The sequence below is a fragment of the Puma concolor genome, chromosome A2, assembly GCF_028749965.1.
Source record: "Puma concolor isolate L17-30 chromosome A2, mPumCon1.1.hap2, whole genome shotgun sequence".
NCBI classification, from domain to species: domain Eukaryota; kingdom Metazoa; phylum Chordata; class Mammalia; order Carnivora; family Felidae; genus Puma; species Puma concolor.
The window spans coordinates 54,974,094-54,995,413 of NC_141668.1; the positions used below are offsets into that span (position 1 = coordinate 54,974,094).

Here is a 21,320-nt window from a genome sequence, read left to right on the forward strand (position 1 = left end):
TACCAATCTATCTATTTTTAAAAAGGGAATGAGGAAAGTTTTTATGTATTCATACAAAATAATCTCTGTTATATTTTTAAATGAAAAACACAAGGTAAATAAGCGTGTACGTATCCCATCTACAAAAAAAAAAAAAAAAAAGAAGGGGGGAGCTGTGTGTTTTCGCCTCCATATGCACAGATTTCTCTGGAAGGATAGGTACGAAACTGGTAACCATTGGTTTGCCTCCAAGGATTAAAATGGGCAGACAGAAGTGGGAGGGAGACCTTTTGTACCTTTAAATTTATACCTTTTAAATTTAGACTATGTGAATTTATTTCCTTTGCAACAAAATAAAGGAAATTGAAAAAAAAAAAAACCCTGAAATAAATTGCTTTTACCTTGTAATTTTTCCCCCTTTAAAATATTTAGCGGTTTTTCAGCTACTCTCTGGCTAAAATTCAGATTTCTTTACTTGACATTTAGGTTCTTTTTATAACTCGGTCTCATTATTTCCTGCCTGAAGCTTTCTGTTTCACCGACTGTGTTTTGTTTTCTCTCCTCATATCATGCACTTTTCTTTATTCTCTTCCTGCCCCCAGCCATCAGAAATCATCTTGCTTCTGGGACATTGTCCCCCAGTGGTCCAGACCTCTTGAATTTCTCTCTCTTCCAAATTCCTATAATGTCTTGTCTGCCCTACACATTTGGCCCTTCACCCATATTCTCTTGTCAAGGGTATGTATACTCTGTCGCCAAATAAGATTACCAACTTCTTGTGGGTAGTGGCTGAGTATGTGAGTTTTCTGAAATTCCCCTTTCCTGGAAGAGTCTTACACTAGGTTGATGGCCCAGTGATGTTGACTAAATCTCTTCTTTGTAGCAATTTTATTCTATGCATATGCTTGCCTGATGTGCTTAAGAATTCCTGGCTGTATTGCGGCAATAAGACATTGTGTATCCATCCAAAAACACCCTAGCAGATAAAAGAGGACAAAGTATGAGTTAAAATTCAAGAAAGCACCTGGTGTTTGAATATTGATATATTTTTAAATATAACATTCCTGGAAAACAAGATACATGATAACATTTTTTTCTTTTGCATTTTGGCTCATATGTTTGGATGCATTTTGGAAAACAGGCCCTATTTTCCTAGTAACGGTGGTGAATTAATTAGCTTTTCTGATATGTTATGAACTGGTTCTTGACATCCTCATTTTCAGTAAATGGCAGAATTGGATTCAAGTCTTGGCAGGTCAGATCAGGGAGCTACATGACTTCTAGCCAGTCATAGCAACAGATATTTGTTGGGTTCCTTCCATTGCAAAGCATTGTATTAAGACTTAATGGAGATGAAGTGTAAAATAGATTCCTCCAGGAACTTCTGCTTGATTACATGTTGCATCTGTCTCGCCCTTGCCCATTTGATGGCTATGTAGTAAGTGTAGCCAATTGTCAGGAGGCTCTTCATAGGTAGCCTTGGAATTAGAGAAAAAAATTTATGAAGAAGATTGATCTTTGAATCTGAAACCCGTAAGAATGAGGAAGCAAACAACAAACAAACAGTAACAGTATTAGCTTATCTTTGACGAAATCTTCACTAGACTCTGTATTTCAGCTATATTGTCTCTTTATCTTGACAGCAACTGATTAAGGCGGGCACTATTGTTACCCACTTTTGCAGATGAGATAGGAGACATGACCGTGATCACACAGCTGAGTAATAGAGCCAGGATTCAAGTGCAGAGATTTTGCCCCTGGCTCCCTACGTTTAATTTTGACTTGATGTTATTATTTTCTCAAAGATTAGTCACACGGACAAGTAACTTACCAATATACTTGTCTGACTCTAACTAGATCATGAAATCCTCAAGTGGAAGGCTGTGCCTTATTTTCTTGTTTCTTCACACATAATTATCTATGGCACAGGTTTCTGGACATTGTCTGTACTCAATATCCCAGAATGGAAAAATGCATAAAAAACAACTGTGGCTTATAAATGTGATGTTAATAAGACTATGATACTCAGATTGAATATTAAACCAACTATGTAGCAGGCAGTGTGAAGTGGTACAAAGAACATGAGTTTTGGAGGACTGGAAATGAGGTCTGTGGAGTGCCTGGCACAGGGAGGTATCTGATACATGGTACTTAGTTAATACAGTGATACTATATGATTTAATCTTTCTCACACACAACCCTGTTAGGTAGCGTGTTAGCTCAGGCTGCCATAACGGAACACCACAGACTGGGTGGCAACAGAAATTTATTTTCTCATAGTTCTGGAGACTCCTCCACATCCCAGATCAAGGTGCAGACAGGTGAGACCTCTCTTCCTGGCTTACAGGTAGCTCCCTTCTCACCATGACCATGTCCTCACGTGGACTTTCCTCTCTGCTTGCAGGTGGAGAGAGAGCTCTGGCATCTTTTTTAAGGACACCAGCCCTATCAGACAAGGGCCCCACACTTACAACCTCACTTAACTTTTTTTTTAATTTTAATTTTATTTTTTAAAATTTACATCCAAATTAGTTAGCATACAGTGCAACAATGACTTCAGGAGTAGATTCCTTAATGCCCCTTCCCCATTTAGCCCATCTCCCCACCCACAACCCCTCCAGTAACCCTCTGTTTGTTCTCCATATTTAAGACTCCCTTCTATTTTGTCCCCCTCCCTGTTTTTATGTTATTTTTGCTTCCCTTCCCTTATGTTCATCTGTTCTGTGTCTTAAAGTCCTCATATGAGTGAAGTCATATGATGTTTGTCTTTCTCTGACTGACTAATTTCGCTTAGCATAATACCCTCCAGTTCCATCCACATAGTTGCAAATGGCAAGATTTCATTCTTTTTGATTGCCAAGTAATACTCCATTGTGTGTGTGTATATATCTATCTATCTATTTCATATCTTCTTTATCCATTCAGCCGTCGATGGACATTGGGCTCTTTCCATACTTTGGCTATTGTTGATAGTGCTGCTATAAACATTGGGGTGAGGGGCACCTGGGTGGCTCAGTCAGTTGAGTGTCTGACTTCGGCTCGGGTCATGATCTCGCGGTTTGTGAGTTTGAGCCCCACGTCAGACTCTGTGCTGACAGCCAGAGCCTGGTGCCTGCTTCAGATTCTGTGTCTCCCTCTCTCTCTGGCCCTTCCCCTCTCGAGCTCTGTCTCTCACTCTTTCTCTCAAAAATAAACACTTAAAGGGGCGCTTGCGTGGCTCAGTCGGTTGGGTGTCCGACTTCGGCTCAGGTCACGATCTCGCCGTCCGTGAGTTCAAGCCCCGCATCGGGCTCTGGGCTGATGGCTCAGAGCCTGGAGCCTGCTTCCAATTCTGTGTCTCCCTCTCTCTCTGCCCCTCCCCCGTTCATGCTCTGTCTCTCTCTGTCTCAAAAATAAATAAAACGTTAAAAAATAAATAAATAAACATTAAAAAAAAAAAAACATTGGGGTGCATGTGTCCCGTTGAAACAGCATACTTGTATCCCTTGGATAAATACCTAGTAGTGCAATTGCTGGGTTGTAGGGTAGTTCTATGTTTAATTTTTTGAGGAACCTCCATACTGTTTTCCAGAGTGGCTGCACCAGCTTTCATTCCCACCAGCAGTGCAAAAGAGATCCTCTTTCTCTGCATCCTTGCCAACATCTGATGTTGCCTGAGTTGTTAATGTTAGCCATTCTGACAGGTGTAAGGTGATATCTCATTGTGGTTTTGATTTGTATTTCCCTGATGATGAGTGATGTTGAGCATTTTTTCATGTGTTGGTTGGCCATCTGGATGTCTTCTTTGGAGAAGTGTCTATTCATGTCTTTTGCCCATTTCTTCACTGGATTATTTGTTTGTTGTGTGTTGACTTTGATAAGTTCTTTCTAAATTTTGGATACTAACCTTTTTTCTGATATGTCGTTTGCAAATATCTTCTCCCATTCTGTAGGTTGCCTTTTAGTTTTGCTGATTGCTTCCTTCGCTGTGTAGAAGCTACTTATTTTGACGAGGTCCCAGTTGTTCATTTCTGCTTTTGTTTCCCTTGCCTCCAGAGATGTGTTGAGTAGGAAGTTGCTGTGGCCAAGATCAAAGAGATTTTTGCCTGCTTTCTCTTCGAGGATTTTGATGGCATCCTGTCTTACAGTGAGATCTTCCATCCATTTTGAGTTTATTTCTGCATATGGTGTAAGAAAATGGTCCAAGTTCATTCTTTTGCATGTCGCCATCCAGTTTTCCCAGCACCACTTGCTGAAGAGACTGTCTTTATTCCATTGGATATTCCTTCCTGCTTTGTCAAAGATGAGTTGGTCATACGTATGTGGGTCCAATTCTGGGTTCTCTATTCTGTTCCATTGATCTGAGTGTCTGTTCTTGTGCCAGTACCATACTATCTTGATGATTACAGCTTTGTAGTATAGCTTGAGGTCTGGGATTGTGATGCCTCCCGCTTTGGTTTTCTTTTTCAAGATTGCTTTGGCTATTTGGGGTCTTTTCTGATGGCACACAAATTTTAGAATTATTTGTTCTAGCTCTGTGAAGAATTCTGGCCTTTCATTTAACTTTAATTACCTCCTTAAAGGCCGTATCTCCAAACCCATTTACTAGGGTCTTGGGGCTTCAACATCTGAGTTTGGGGGGAATACAGTTCAGTCCATAATAAGTAGTTACTTTTCCCATTTTACCAATGGGGAAATAGATATTTAAAGGAATGGTCCTGTTCTTCCATGAAGCCTGATTGTGTTGTCAGATATGTTGACTACTTGTATTTCTTTCCACGGGTTTTTTTCCTTCTTACAACCAAAAAGAGCTCAACCACCGAATCCTTCCTTCCTTCCTTCCTTCCTTCCTTCCTTCCTTCCTTCCTTCCTTCCTTCCTTCCTTCCTTCCTTCCTTCCAGAGAGAAAGAGTGTGTGCACAAGCAGGGGAGGGGTGGGGGGAGAGAGAGAGAGAGAGAGAGAGAGAGAGAGAGAGAGAGAGAGAGAATCCCAAGCAGTCTCCATGCTGTCAGCGGAGAGCCTGATGTGGGGCTTAAACTCACGAACTGTGAGATCATGACCTGAGCCAACTGAGCCACAAGGTGCCTTGCATCTAATCTTCGCTAAAGGTATTTTTTCTAAGAAGAGTCTGTAGCATCTTTTCTTTGGATAGTGCTGTGAAACCCTGACAGTTTCCCCCCCTTATTTTCTCACCTTTATGCCTTCACCTCTCTTGTGCTATTTTATAATTAGATGAGACCACAGGGGTGATAATGTAATTGATTAGTTCCACTTTCTCTACATCACAGAACAGGAAGCATGACATAGCCAGGAGTGTCATGTCTTCCATTCCCAAAGCTGGGAATGGAAGGTTGTTTAGCATACAACAGACTCTAGGTGGCATTATCTTGTTTCCCTCTCACCAGAAACCATGTTATTCTCCCTCTGAAGGCTGTGAACATTATAACTCGATATTGTGTACTTCATGGCTTCTGCGTATTCGTGTCTTCTACTACTTAATGTCATCTATTCTCTCTGTCTTATCAGTTTCAGTCAAATTGGTATTTTTTTGTGTCTTGAGTTCAAATCTCACTTAGAATCTGAGTCGGTTCAGCCAGTCAAGCATACCTTTAGGTTACTGGCCAGCTTATGATCTCATCACGTATATTACTCCAGTACAATGGAAACAGTTTTTTCATCTATCATGCCTTGAGGGAAATGTTCTTTGCGAATATACAATGACTTTTCTTCTAATGTTGTGTTTATGTCTCTTCTATAAGGCAGTCTAGTGTTATGGTTAACATCCAAGTTCTGGATTAAGAGTATCTGGGTTTTGCAGTGTCTGGGTGGCTCAGCTCAGGTCACGAGCTCATGGTTTGTGAGTTTGATCCCCACATCAGGTTCTGCGCTGACAGTGCAGAGCCTGCTCGGGGTTCTCTTTCTCTCCCTCTCTCTCTGCCCCTCCCATGCTCTCTCTCTCTCTCTCTCAAAATAAATAAATTTAAAAAACTTAAAAATTTTTTAATTAAAAAAAAGTGTCTTAGGGGCGCCTGGGTGGCGCAGTCGGTTAAGCGTCCGACTTCAGCCAGGTCACGATCTCGCGGTCCGTGAGTTCGAGCCCTGCATCAGGCTCTGGGCTGATGGCTCAGAGCCTGGAGCCTGTTTCTGATTCTGTGTCTCCCTCTTTCTTTGCCCCTCCCCCGTTCATGCTCTGTCTCTCTCTGTCCCCCAAAAAATAAATAAACGTTAAAAAAAAATTAAAAAAAAAAAGTGTCTTATTTTAAACTCCACTTGTACCACTTACGAAGTATAACAAGCTTGGGGAAATTTACTTCACTTCCCTGGGCCTCAATTTCCTCATCTGTAAAATGAAGATGAAAATATAGCCTCTACCTCATAGAGCTGTGAGGATACAAAGTTCAGGTGGATGAGCCCTTAGCACAGGGCATGCATATAGTAAGTGCCTGGTAAGTATTAGTTATTTCTAATTGATTGAATATTTTTGCTCATTAGGAAGGAGAATGCCAGTTTTTTGCTAAGGATATCTCTAATTGTAAATTTACAAATGAGCTTTTAGATACATGCTCTGTGACAGATGAAGTAGCATGATTATTAAGGCTGTTATTTCCTGATGAAATTCATTCATCAATTTTATAAGTGTTTATAAATACAGTCATTGGGAATATAAGATTAATTAGAGTCTCTACCTATGATCTACTTGGGGAGATAGGCATCTAAATAATAATAAATCAACCTGAAAATGGTGGCACAGAGAAACAGAGAAAGTGTTCAACTTGCCCTACACAGGGGCAGAAGCAAGTCAAAGGAGATTACAGTTTGGAGGAGATACTTGATTGGCCGTAAATAAAGAACAGGGTGTGGGAAAGCATTTCTGGCAGAGGTAACAGCAGAGATGAGAGATAATATGATACTTTCAAGAACCCTGTAGGTTGTGCAATGGATCTTTAATCTTTTATCCTAAAGGCAATGTGGAGTCCTTGGGGGGGGGGTGTGTGCTTTTGTTTTAAAATCTACCTTTATTGTTTTCCTCTTTTGATAAAAGTCGTATGTGCACATTATGAAAAGACAAATAACACTACAGAGGTATATGCATGGAAACTGAAGATTTCCAATAATTCCTTCCCTTGTCCCCTGAAATAATTACTACTACAAAGAGTTTGGAGTATATTCTCTTATTTTTCTTTCTATGCACACAGTAACAAATATATGGTGATTATTATTGTAATAGGAGAAGAATATCTTCTGTGTGCTTTTTATATATCTTTCAATGATTTAGTATTGAAGTTTTTCAGCAGGATGTTAAGTTTGGAGGGAAAACTGGGGGTAGGGTTGAGGCGCCAAGACTGGAGAAAGGGAGGCAATCTCTGCCTCAATAGATAAAGTTGAGTTTCTGGACTTATAAATACTCATCAAGGCCAGCTAAGTCCCATGCTCCCTATTAAGTTTTTTTCTTCTTTTTTTTCTATGTAATATATTTTATTTTATTTTATTTATTTTTCAATATATGAAATTTATTGTCAAATTGGTTTCCATGCAACACCCAGTGCTCATCCCAAAAGGTGCCCTCCTCAATACCCATCACCCACCCTCCCCTCCCTCCCACCCCCCATCAACCCTCAGTTTGTTCTCAGTTTTTAAGAGTCTCTTATGCTTTGGCTCTCTCCCACTCTAACCTCCTTGTTTTTTTTTGTTCCTTCCCCTCCCCCATGGGTTTCTGTTAAGTTTCTCAGGATCCACATAAGAGTGAAAACATATGGTATCTGTCTTTCTCTGTATGGCTTATTTCACTTAGCATCACACTCTCCAGTTCCATCCACGTAGCCACAAAGGGCCATATTTTAAGGTTTTTTTTCTAATCATCTGAGATCACAATGCTAGCTCTCCCTCCTAAAACTTGTCCACTTTCCCCTCAGATGTGTATAATTTACTATGGAATTTAGCACATTCACATTGCATTGGAATCATCTGTTTACTCGTCTTTTCTACTCAAACATGAAATTCTTAATGGCAATGCCTTTAAACAAAATCTTATATACCTAGTGCCTAGCATACAGTAAGGCTCAATGAATGTTTGATGAAGGCAAATGACGGTTTTGTTCAGCCCAATTGGCAGAAATATGTATCAGGCATTTGGATAAAAAGATTAGAAACAGTTCCCTTGTCTGTAAAATGAGACCTGTAATATATATTTTTTTCTTTACAAGAATTAGTAAAACAAGTTTAAAGCAATGCAATCTTAAATTCTGTTAAGGATTAAAACGAACTATTATATTTGAAACACTTAACACAGTGACAGGTGTAGTAGTCACAGGTTATTGTCATGAAGATGAGCCAAATACAGGGAAAGCCATAAAGGCAGGGGGAATTTTCAGGTGTCATTGGGCACCTTCAGAGTTTGACAGAAAATGTCATAATGTATCTTGGGGATAATCTAGGAAAGCCTTCAGGGACAAGGACTTAGAAATCTCCTACAGCCTTAGAAATCCAGAAGTCTTGGAGTAGGATCAAAAGTTCAAATAACAACAGAGGTCAGTCAGGAAGCTAGTGAAAAAAAAAATTGGGAACCCTGGCTACACATTAGAATCACCTGGGAAACTGATGGCAAAGCAATGGGCCAGCTCCTATCCTGAAGTAATCGGAATTTCCAGGAGTAGGTCCCCAACACGAGTATGTCTTTAAGTTTCTTCAGGTGAGTCTAATGTGCAGCCAGGGGTGAGATCCACTGCAATTCTAAAACCAATGAGGGCAAGATAGGTGAACAGGTGTGTCTTTTCTCCTGCTGATTGTTGCAATACTGTTTGCCAGCTTCTTTGTAAAAGTGCAGATTTCCATGTGAAGTTACCCAAATTTAAAAATGTTGGCAAGTAATTTATAATGTTAAAACAAAGAAGAAAAACAACGAAACACCGCGGGAATCAAAGAAAACATGGATAGTGGCCCAGTTGGCCACCAGTTCATAACCTCCCTTGCAGTTCAACCTTCGGGTAGAAGAAACAAACTGATACTGAAAGTGGTTATTTAACACTTTGCCCAAGACTGCACAGCAAATCAGAATGGGAGTCGGGACTAAAACATAGTCCTTTGGAATTTAGTTAATATTCCTTCTTTTTCAGGAGAGGAACACTTGGAGGTGCACAATAAAACATGGGTAAGGATAAAGTGCGTTCCAGGCTGAAGGAAGCCCCAAAGCACTGCCTCGGGCATCACATAATCAGCAAACCCCGGCGATTCCTAAAACGTAGGAAAGTAAAATCAGGACTCCGGGGGGGGGGGGGGGGGGGGGGGGGGGCGGGGAAGAACCAGACACGCATGCGCCGTCCACAGGTAGCGCCGCGGAGGGGCGTCTTGTCTGGACAGGCGATGAATTACGACCTCTGCTGGCGGCGTCACGACTTCTGCCGTAAATGCGGTGTTTGGCGCGTGCGCGTCTTTCCTTTTCGGAGTCCCTAAGCTGCCGCTGGCGTTGAAGTGTTCTCAGTTCGCCGCTCCGGCTGTCGCCATGGTGAAGCTGAGCAAAGAGGCCAAGCAGAGGCTGCAGCAGCTCTTTAAGGGCGGCCAGTTTGCCATCCGCTGGGGCTTTATTCCTCTCGTGATTTACCTGGGTCAGTAGGAGGAGAACCTGGAAGGAGACGGGAGGGAAGGGTATGCGGAGGCCTTGCCTCCATTTTTGGCTTTCTAGGGCGGGAGACAAACCGGACCACGCCGTGCACGTCCTTTGATGTTGTCTAGTCAGTGGGGTCGGTCTAAGCTGAGTTTAAGTTCTTGTCTGTCCTTTACTGTTTTTTAAATGGTCTTTAACAAGTTTTTTAAATTCTCATTCTATTTTAACATCTATAAAATGGAGGTGACCTACCTTTGAGGATTGTTGGGAGAGTTAGGCGACCTGATAGATTTGAAAGCGATCACACATTATGTCATTATGTGGGTTTTCCCGGCATTTGTCCTCACTTCTACAGGTGGTCCTAAATAGAAAGAGGCCTGTAGACCTCGTGGATATGCCCCGTCTTGAAGCATGATTATGACAATAGTTTTTGCTTTCTTAGTTGCACAGTGAAGAGTTTGGATGATTTTTGTTAGGATCGCATTTTATAGGTGAGGGAATGGAATCAGAGAGAAATTTCTTTCGGAAGGACACACAGCTGTTAAGTGGGGAACTATGAACTCAAGCAATGGGGTATCAAGGCCCGTACTTTTTTTTTTTTTTTTTTTTTTTTTAATGTTTACTTATTTTTGAGAGAGAGTGCGATTGGAAGAGGAACAGAGAGGGGGAGACACAGAATCAGAAGCAGGCTCCAGGCCCCGAGTACAGAGCCTACTGGGAGGCTGGAACCCATAGACCAACTGGGAGATCATGACCTGAGCTGAAGTCTGAGGTTTAACTGGCTAAGCCACCTAAACACCCCTTCAAGGCCCATACTCTTAATCACTGTGCTGTACTGCAAGCATTTAAGTACTTAGACAAATATTGACACCTAGGGCTGTACATTGGGACTTTATCCTATTTCTAGTCTTGGATAGTTTTTTGTTTTTCTGGGGGTTTTTTTTTGTTGTTGTTTTTTTGAAGTATAGGTGATACACAATGTTATATTACTTTCAGGTGTACAATGTGGTGGAAAGGAAAGGTTCCAGCTCTATCAGTTGAGTATACAGTTTGATATTTTCTAAAACTCAGTTTCACACTTTTAAAACCCTGTGATTTTAACAAGGTGCTGCTTCCTGTTTGTTTTAGATGTCCTGCATTGTTCAAGATAAAGTACATTCATTCTTAGTCTTGACAACCCTTAATTTTGCTGGATGTTTTCCAGGTAGCTGTCACTCCCATTTCCCCATGCAATGTAAACCTACCGGTAATCTGGGGATACTTTGGTATAAAGACTTAAAAAGATCTTTTTCCTACCTATTTTGAATGTTTTTTTGTTTGTTTTTAAGCATTATTCTGGCGTTTAGCAACTTTGTATAGGTGTCAAGGATTAGAACACATAGTTGTGATAGCCTGCTCTTACAAGCTGTGTACCCCCTCTTTCTCTGCCCCCTCCCCCCCCCCGAAGGACCCAGTTTACTTAGTCAAACACTAGGACGAGCTCTCCTTTTAGCTAAGAAAGTTATGAGGACTTAGGTCCTTCCCCTTCTTTGTGCCTCCTTTTTCCATTGATGCATGTAGGGGGTCCTTTTTTTAGCTTGCACTTTGGACCCTCTGATTTCTTTGCTGCTCTATAAATCTTTACATCTATCTTTCGCTCCTCCCTTTTTTGTTTTGTGGTTCCTTTTCTATAGCTAGAAAGTTGTAGCTGGTTGCTACATTCTGTGTATCAAGGGCTTTGGTCCGAAGAGAATGTTTCCCCTACTCCCCCCCTCTCCCCCCCCCCCCCCCGAGTTTATTTTTCCTATTGTGCCCACTGGAGGTATTCTCTTTCTTAGCACTACCATTATGATGATTTTTCACCGTAGCTTCCAACTCAGGTCGACAGTAATGTTAGAGCTATCTTTTTAGTAATTCTTCCTTGTTAATCATTGTCTTTTTCCTTTCACTGCGTAGAAATTTAATTTTTTCTTTTCTTTTCTTTTTATTTTTTTAAATTTATTTAATTTACATCCAAGTTAGCTTATAGTGCAACAGTGATTTCAGGAATAGATTCCTAATGCCCCTTACCCAATTAGACCGTCCCCCCCCCCCCCCACCACAACCCCTCCAGTAACCAGTTTGTTCTCCATATTTAAGAGTCTCTTATGTTTTGTCTCCCCCTGTTTTTATTTTTGCTTCCCTTCCCTTATGTTCATCTGTTTTGTATCTTAAAGCCCTCATAGGAGTGAAGGCATAAGATATTTGTCTTTCTCTGACTAATTTCACTTAGCATAATACCCTCTAGTTCCATCCGTCTAGTTGCAAATGGCAAGATTTCATTCTTTTTGATTGCCATGTAATACTTTATTGTACATATATACCACATCTTTATCCATTCATCCATCGATGGACATTTGGGCTCTTTTCATATTTTGGCTGTTGGTTGACAGTGCTGCTATAGAAATTTAATTTTGTGTCCAACCTAGTTCCCAGTCAGTTTCTTTTTCTTCTCCCCCTCAGCTCTCAGTAAAACCTAGAACTGTGGATTGAATTTAGGTTTAAACATAACTTTTAGGGCTTCAGGGAGTACATGGGAATATAGTACCATAAAATAGAACAGTGGCATGATGATAATCTGTTTGGACATTAACCAGTAGGAAGATTTTAATGAATTACCTATTGGAAGACAATTCTCCATGGTGTCTTGAATTTCTACAAATCTTGTGAGCAGGGATTCTGACCACCTTTTGTTCCATATTTTTAAGGATGTTTGTGGAGTGAACAGCCTTGGAAAACAGTATCTCCTTTTAGAGCAAAGGGGAAGCAGTGCTCACTACCCATCACAAAAGATTGTGTTTCCTTAAACTCAGGGTTCATCTAAAAATGATGATATTCTGACTAGTTATTGCTAGGAGTAATGAACTGTCCTTTGTTTTTGACTCACGATCTTGTGTCTTCTACCAGCATCTGTGAAACTGGCAGGCTAGTTTGTTGTCTTGAAAATGGGGTAAAATTTCAGACCACTAACAGTTCTTGATGCTTACTTTAATTTTAATCAACAAATTAGATATATGTTATCCAGTTAATAAATATATTTTAAATGGTAAAAGGTTTATTTGATCATACTTGTAACAAGAGTGTTGACTTAATTAGATTGTTAAACAATAACTTGGTGTTTTCTCCTTTTTATTTCCAGTCTTTGCTTTATAAAAAGAGGTTTATCCAAAAGAGGATAAAATAAGATATCCTCAATTGTTTTTTTAAAAATTGAGTTTTTTAAATATTGTTTAAAAAAAATCTTTAAAAAAAAGGTGAGCCTGGGTTGCTCAGTTGGTTAAGGGTCTGACTTTGGATCAGATCATGATCTCCCAGTTTGTGGGTTCAAGCCCTGCATCAGGTTCTGTGTTGACAGCTCAGAGTCTGGAGCCTGCTTCAGATTCTGTGTCTCCCTCTCTGCCCCTCCCCCTCTGTCGCGTGCACATGCTGTCTTTCTCTTTTTCTTTCTCTCTCTCAAAAATAAACATTAAAAAATAAAAAAAAAATTCATTTTGTTCTTTGTAGTCTTTTACCCAGTATGATGGTAGTTGTGGCACCTTTTTTAAGTAAAGACTAATAATGAAAGTGCGTTCTAAGGGTTATGTGCTAATTGTGTATATAATAAGGATAAGGTTATTTGTCCTCCTTATTGGTTAGTCCTGGACATAATCTCATACCCTAGTTAAGACTCAAGACTTCTATAGCACACAGGTAGATTTAGATGGTGCTAGTAGATATGGATATCATTCTAGCCTACCCTAGGTTGATTTGAAAAGAAAAATTCTTGATTACAAATGTTTTGTCTGCTACGGTTTTAATTGCTATTTATTCTGTTTCTCTCTCCTCCTCCCCATTACCCTCCAGGATTCAAGAGGGGTGCAGATCCTGGAATGCCTGAACCAACTGTTTTGAGGTACTGCTCTTACAAATAAACATTGCAGGGCAAACGTTCTTCTGTTAGCACTGAATCACTAGGAAGCAAAAGTTGTAGTGGTAGGCATTGTAAATGGAGCTGTACTAGTCAGTACAGTTTTGGGCTGTTGGGAAATTGCAGCAGTTTGTAGACCAGTCTAGCTTGTGTTATCAGGTAAGTACTTTCTTTCCCCTTCCTAATTTGATTTTACTGTACTGTGTTATAATCGTAATTAAATGTATTTAAAAGAAAAAGAAGTAACGTATCATCCTACCACTTTGAAAGGTGAATAAACTTTTTAATTAGCCATATTTCTGTTTTCATTCAGCCTTTTATGTCATTTTAACAAGAATACATAGGATTTTATTTTCTTCACCTAAAATTACAATTGATGTCTCCTATTTTCAACTTGTTGATCACTTACCATTTAGGTTTTCAATTTTCAGTAGTTTATATAATAGTATAGTGAACGTTTTAAGAAAGATTTTATAGGTTTTGATTTATTTCCTTATAATAAATTCTCAAGGGAGTAAGTCTAAGTGTATGAACATTTATGGCTCTGAAAATGCATTGTCAAATTTCTATGTCAAAGTCTTGCCAGTAGTGGATAAGCACTTGTGAAAACTTCACATACCCACACTATACATGTTTGTGTACTCACAAACGTATGTATATGTTCACACATGAACATACATATATACATCTTCTGTAACAAGTGTGTATTTATATATAAAGGCAGAATCTGTAATAGGCAGGTTTGCTGTAAAGGACTGATAATTTGTGGCACGATGATGACCAGGGCCTGTCCAGGTGCTGTGCGATTTCATTTTGACTTTCTGTCTTACGGATATTTCTTGTGGATTGCTCTAACAGACTTTTCACTGGCTATTCTAGGTCTTCTGTTTCTTCAAACTCCTACTCTAAGCCTTTTTTTTTTTCCTAGAATGGTCAGAAAATAATAGTAATATCTCTAACAGTCACCTACAGTGCATTAGCCACTGTTTTAGGTGGTTTATATACAGTGTCTGTAATTGTCACTTCAGTACTTGAGAGCAGGTCACAGAGTCGGTAGGTGGTGGAGTGTGTCGGTCTCCAAAGCCTACACTCTTTCCACTGGGCCATGTGGGCTCCCCCAGATAATCTTACCACTTTTCTTAGCACACTGCCATCTGATAATGAATTTCCTTCATCCCCTCTACCTTACCAGCCTCTCCTTTCTCACTGGAAGGGGTTTTTCTTATAAGTTTCCACTGTATATGCCCTCAATTTGTCCATTTCTGCAGTTACTCTCTTCTTCCCTGATAAAGTTCTTCAATAAATGGTCTTCACTGCTGTTTTTCTTCACTTTGCTCTCCCTTTAACCATTTATGGTTTGGCTTAAAACTGGTTTCAAGTGGTCCCCACGAAGTTGCTTTTTTCTTAGCCTCTACATTTTGAACTATGAGATGGGGACTTGAGGTAATGTATCTGCTATTTACTAGCTGATTGAACTCAGACCAGTTATTTTCACAGGGAAATACTAACTACCTTAGGAAGCGTCAGAGATGGGATTGCCTACTCACGCTGTGTGAACATTTTCCAAGTACTGGAAATTATCATCAAATACCTTTTCCCAAGAGGCCATTAACGTTTCTAGGGTGATGTTTCCTCTATATAAGTTGTGTATAATATCTGCTTCATAAAGTTTTCATGACGATTGAATAAGTATATTGTATATGAAGTATGAGTACTTGTTAAGTAATATGTAAGCAATATACTGTTAATAATTTTTAATCTTTTCTGTGTCATCTTCTTTACTTCAGTTCTTTATCATGTGAGAACTTGGTCTAGCACAAGCTACTGCATGCTTCCCAGAATAAACTATATTTTTGTGCCTTTGCTCCAGTGCTTGTGCTCCCTCAGCCTAGAGTGCTCTTTCCCTTGTTTCCACTTGATGAAAACCTATGTCTAGAAAAGCCCAGTCTCAAATGTCATCACTTAAATCTTTTCCCCCTTCTCCTAGCTGAGACCTCTCCATTTTTTTGCATTCCCATAATATTCTTTTGTGTGCATGATTCTCTGCCTTATATTATGCTTGTTGCTTATTTAAAGTACGTCTTGTCCTATAAGTACCTAAAGTAGTTGTCAACGAGAGTCGAATTAATTAAATGACGCTGACCTCTTAGTGGCTTTTTGGATAAGAATTGATGTAGGATTGCTCTTGTGGTAGCACTTTTAGAATGGATCTGCAAGCTGGGATAAAGCATTTTATGTGCCCCAGGTCAGGTGATAGAGGATCCAGAGATGGGAATAGAATGTGCTCTTCTGTTGTACTTCTTTTTGGCTTCAGTTGTCCCACCAAGAGTTGACCCTTTTATTAATGTAAATGTTTTATTAATATAAAATTTGTTCATTAATGTCAAGTTTATATATAAATTTATTATTTTTTAATGTTTATTTATTTTTGAGACAGAGAGAGACAGAGCATGACAGGGAAGGGGCAGAGAGAGAGGGAGACACAAAATTCAAAGCAGGCCCCAGGCTCTGAGCTGTCAACACAGAGCCCGAAATTTATTTGTTATAATGCTTATATATAGTTCATGATTTACTGGTCTGTTTCCCTTGCTAAGTTATAGGGTTCCTAGGGATTACAACCATATTTATTTTAGTGTCCTCTTTCACCCAGATGGTGCATTATATGTGGTCAGCATATGTTGGTTGATAGGAGTCTATATTCAAAATGCAGTACTTTAATAAACACAGAGCAGTAATGAGTAAAACACTTAGGCAAAATATATGAACACTGAGGTTTAACCAAGAGGATCATTGTTCCCATTATCTGTGTAAGGCCAAGGAAGATTTTCTTTTCTCTTTATTTTGGATACTCCTTACCATAGAGGAGGAGCCCTTAATAGTTGAATAGTTTTTTGTTTTTTCAATTTTTTTAACCTTTATTTATTTATTTATTTATTTTAAAAAAATTTTTTTTCAACTTTTTAAATTTATTTTTGGGACAGAGAGAGACAGAGCATGAACGGGGGAGGGGCAGAGAGAGAGGGAGACACAGAATCGGAAATAGGCTCCAGGCTCCGAGCCATCAGCCCAGAGCCTGACGTGGGGCTCGAACTCATGGACCGTGAGATCGTGACCTGGCTGAAGTCGGACGCTTAACCGACTGCGCCACCGACAGGCGCCCCTAACCTTTATTTATTTTTAAGGGACAGAGACGGGGCATGAACAGGAGAGGGGCAGGGATAGAGGGAGACACAGAATCTGAAACAGGCTCCAGGCTCTGAGCTGTCAGCACAGAGCCTGACGTGGGGCTCAAACCCACAAACTGGAAGATCATGGCCTGAGCCAAAGTCGGATGCTTAACAGACTGAGTCACCCAGGGCTCCCTTGAATAGTTTATTTTTATATCTTAAGTGTATGCAAAAATCCTTGGGGCTTAATGGAAAATTTTAATACACTTTTGAAAATTGGAAATAGATGCATGTTGGTTTTTTTCCAAGGCAAAGGGAAATACTTTTTAAAAATAGAATGTTCAAGTTATCATTTTGTAATGTGATTTCATTTAATGTGACATATTACTAGAAATCACATTTTTAATCAGCAAGGCATAGAAATAAAACACCTCAACAAAAACAAAACAAAAAACACCTTTTGTCTTCCTCCAGAATCCTCTTAGGAAATAGTTTAGAAGTTTTGGCAAGTTAGTGGCTGGAATGATTGAGGTAAGAGTTAGTTGAGGCTGAAATGGAGGCTAATAATTGCCCCTGGGATTTGTGTGGTACAAAGGTTAAGAGCACCTGGGTCACATCCCACTCTGCTGCTTAAGTTAGGTAACCATCTCAAAGCCTTGGTTTCCATGTATTTAAAATAAAGGTCATAATTGGGAGTTGGAAACTTTCCACACAGTAGGGACCCGTAGAAAGCATTCAGTAAATGTTATTTTCAGCTTTACTGAGATGGTATCTAATACTGATGCCATTTTATATTGTGGGTTCATCAGTCCTTCATGTTAATGAAAATCATGAGTCATTTATCTTTTGATTGATCTCAACTTGTTTTCCTCTTTGTTTATAATAGGTAACCACACTGAAAAGTAGCAAAACTGTGTTTCTTTAAATATATGTCTCTATGTTTGATTTTTTTTTTTTTTTTTTTTTTTGGCTCGGTGCGATTGATCCTTGTCTTAAAGTATCTCTGAATTTGATAGACGAGTAAACACAAACATATATGTATAAAATCTTCTAGTTCTTAAACTATGTTCAAGTTTTGTACTTTGGGGTTTAATTTATTTCTCCTCTTCACAAACATTTTAGCTTACTTTGGGGATAAAGGTCATCTGGATTTGGAAGCAATCAGTGAACAGGAACAACATGGAAGGTGTGCACTCTGGCTGGGATGAGAGATGGGACATCGTTCAGACATTCACCAGTTGAATGGCACAGGGCTCTTCTCAGATGAATCGGTGGCAGTGGAACCTCTACCGACTTATTTATCATAGACTGTATCTAAATAAATGTTTTTAACAATGTTATGTCTTGAGTCCTTATTGAATTGAATATAATGGACCACTAGGTAAAAATTTAGCCTTTTGTACTTTTTCTAAACAGTGAATCTATATATGTGTCTAGATGCTACCTTGAAAAATAAAACTTTCGGGGCACCTGGATGGTTCTGTCGGTTGAGTGTCCAACATTTGATTTTGGCTCAAGTCATGATCCCAGGGTCGTGGGATCAAGCCCTGCATCCGGTTCCCCATTCAGTGTAGAACCTGCCTGGGATTCTGTCACTCGTTTCCTCTGCCCCTCCCTGCTTGCTCGCTCTCTTTCACTTTCTCTCTCAAACAAATAAATAGAACTTTCAAGTTCATTCCTGGCCATTCACTTAACAAGGGGATTCCACTTTCCTTTTGCATTGAATGAATAACTCCCTCTGGGATGTTCTAAGGTAGTAAAAGAAACAGTTCTCAGTTTTGTGACAAAATGTCCCTATTTCCTGCACTTCATTGAGGTAAAGTTGTCATCGAAAGAAATAGGGGTTCTGTGTCTCTGTTGGTAGGGAATGCGAGTGGCTCTGGGAGTTGTGTGTCTGATACATTTGTCAGTTAAATTTTAAGTCTAAGATTTTCCCCACTGGTGTTCGGAAACTAGAACTGGCTGGGCAAGAGCCATGGATAGTTAAATAGAAGAGTAGCTTTCTACTAAAGCAGTTAATGGGGATTAGCTTTCAGTGGTTTCCTGGGACCTTTACCTGTTTTTGAATCCTATTTTTATTTAGCTGTTTCCGTAAACCTAACAAAATAGCTCTACTTTCTTAGTTTTGAGAATTATAATTAACATAGGAAAGTAGGCCTGAAACAAGATACACCATTTGGGAGGAGCCCATTGGCTTTGATGTTTTAAGCATCCAGTGTTTAAGTAGAGAATGATGATGAAATGTAATCTCAGGTGACTAGAGCTATCATTCCCAGAAAGTTCTTTCTTACTCCCGATGTAAAACCCTCTTAGCTGTTTAAGCCTATTTCCTTAAGTTTTGTTACCTTTGCCATGGAGACATAGGAGACTGTTATGGAGGCTTATTGCATAAGGAGATTTTAAAGTGGAATTTTTGAGAGCTAACTGCAAGAAAGTCATTTTTGGCAAGCATTTAATGTAATTGCGTCAACATCTCCTGAAAGCTAAGCACTTAATGCTAAAACCTCTTAGCAGTTTTTAAATCCCATAGAATTGTTTAAGACTGTGCCCGCCAGCCTGGCTACAATTTAATGTTGTTTATGAACTTTTGTTTAGTTAGAATTGTGGTGCATGTTTACTTCCCTTTCTCAAGATTTTCAGAAACTGAGAAAGTAAAACTATGTCAGGTGTCCATTTTGATAAAATGCTAATAGGAATAGCAGTTTAGGGTTTTGTGTTCATTTAGGGTTAACTTGTAGCTGTAAAAACCCAGTAGGTTTTAAAGTAAGAAATCCAGAGTTAAGTAGGAAGGGAGTAGTTCCTTGATCTCCCATCTGGGGAAGCTAAGGAACAGAGTTTAAGCACAGGTTCAAAGCACAGGTAAGAACTAAGACTATTACATACTCGAATGTGTGTAGGTCTTAAAGTTTGTGAGATGTTTACAATTAAGCTACCTTTTATTAAATTTTAATTGTTAGGGCAATGCAATCGAATTCAAGCAGTGGTCTCTTCTGTGTTAGACACTAGAGAGTCCTTACAATTAAGATGATTCCTGACCTTGATGGACTTGGGCAAAAACACTCAACTGATAGGATCTGGTTTGAGTCCTGTCCCTCTACCTAGTTCCTAGCCCTTGGTGAAGTCACTTAATCTTTAGGCTTCAGTTTCTTCCACAAAATGGAGTAATAATACTTGCCCCAAGGTGCTGTTTTCTAAATTGGTGGTTCTTGGCAAATTGGCATCACCTGGAAACTTGTTAGAAGCGTATATTTTTAGGTCTGGAAATGTTGAAGCCTTGCAATCTCTGCGATTCAGTTACTTCAACCATTATTTTGAATTGTTACCTTGTTATTTTGAGATTGTCCTGGAGTTGCACGCAGTGTAAGAAGTTTACAGAAAGATCCTTGTACCCTTTACCTAGTTTTCCTCAATGGCGACATGTAGAATTATAGCGCAGTGTCAGGGTATTGCTATCGATAAGTCAATTTTTCTGTCACTCCAAGGAAGCCTCATCTTGCCCTTTTATAGCCAATCCTCCTCACCCACACCCCGTTCCCATCCCAAATCCCTGGCAGCTAGTAATCTGTTGTCCATATAACTGTTATTTCAAAAGAGGTATATAAGTGAAATCACCCAAATAACCTTTGGGATTGGCTTCTTTCACTCAGCATATTTATTTGTAGGGTCACTTAGGTTGTGTGTATCGCTTATTCCTTTTTATTGCTGAGTAGTGTACCATGGTATGGATATACATGGAGGACATCTGGTTTCTCAGTTTTTAGCTGTTACAAATAAAGCTGCTACAAACATTTGTGTACAGCTTTTTGTGTGATCAGTGTGTGTTTTAACAAGTCCTCCAGGTGACTGATGCAATTCAGGTTAGAGAATTCCTGCCCTAGACTTGCAGTAGCCTTCCTCCCTCCCCCACACATTAAAGTCTGTTTCTTACATAATGTCCAGAGTGATCCTTTTAAAAGATCACATCACACCCTCACCAGAACTTTGCAGTGGCTTCCTATCACTGGGAGTAAAATTCTGAGTTTTTATTTTCCATGACCTTCAAGACTGTAATCCGGCCTTATGTGCCTTTGATGTCTTCATTGCCTAGGACTCTTCTCTCCACATTCACTTGCACACTTAATGTTTTGCTCTCTCCTCTTTCTTCAGTAAGGCCAGGTACATACTTACCTTGGTGTCTGATTTGCTCTTCTCTTTGCTGGAACTCTTCTTGCAAATATCCACATACTTGGCTTCTTCTCTTTAATCTTTACCCAATATCCAGGGCCCTATACACAATAGCACATGGAGTAGTCAAATTCACATCCTAAATTATTTGAAATCATTAAGTCCGCTATGAGAAACCTTAAACATTTCTTTGTATCTCTCCTTGGATGGCTACATTTATATTGAGGTACATTTTACCTACAATAAAATGAACAGATCTTAAATATATATTTTGATGAGTATTGTCAACTATATATACCTTGTGACTACCACACCAAGATGGGGACCAGGATCTCTTTGAACCTGGGATCCTTAGTGTATCACACACGATAGGTGCTCAACAAATGTTTTGATACAATGTGTAAAGGCTTTTTGAGACCGATGAATTGTAGGGAGGTTTGAATTAATGCTCTCTTTCCTGTAAGCAAAGATACTAAAAGGTAAATAATAATGAGAACTTTACTCA

At 39.5% G+C, this 21,320-nt stretch overlaps 1 protein-coding gene and 1 long non-coding RNA gene across 2 annotated transcripts in view; both read left to right on the forward strand.

The window, feature by feature from the left end:
- Positions 1–9,348: 9,348 nt before the first annotated feature.
- The window catches only part of TOMM7 (translocase of outer mitochondrial membrane 7), a 205,185-nt gene continuing 193,213 nt past the window's right edge, over positions 9,349–21,320 (forward strand). Inside the window, exons 1-2 of the mRNA XM_086694551.1 lie at positions 9,349–9,560; positions 13,421–13,469. Of these exons, the coding sequence (XP_086550677.1) occupies positions 9,458–9,560; positions 13,421–13,469 (152 nt within the window). The 5' untranslated portion in view covers positions 9,349–9,457. The remainder of the gene's footprint in view (positions 9,561–13,420; positions 13,470–21,320) is intronic.
- Positions 13,477–17,991, forward strand: LOC147583210 (uncharacterized). The gene is made up of 2 exons (XR_015246370.1): positions 13,477–13,643; positions 17,774–17,991. It is a non-coding gene; the product is annotated as an uncharacterized LOC147583210 (long non-coding RNA).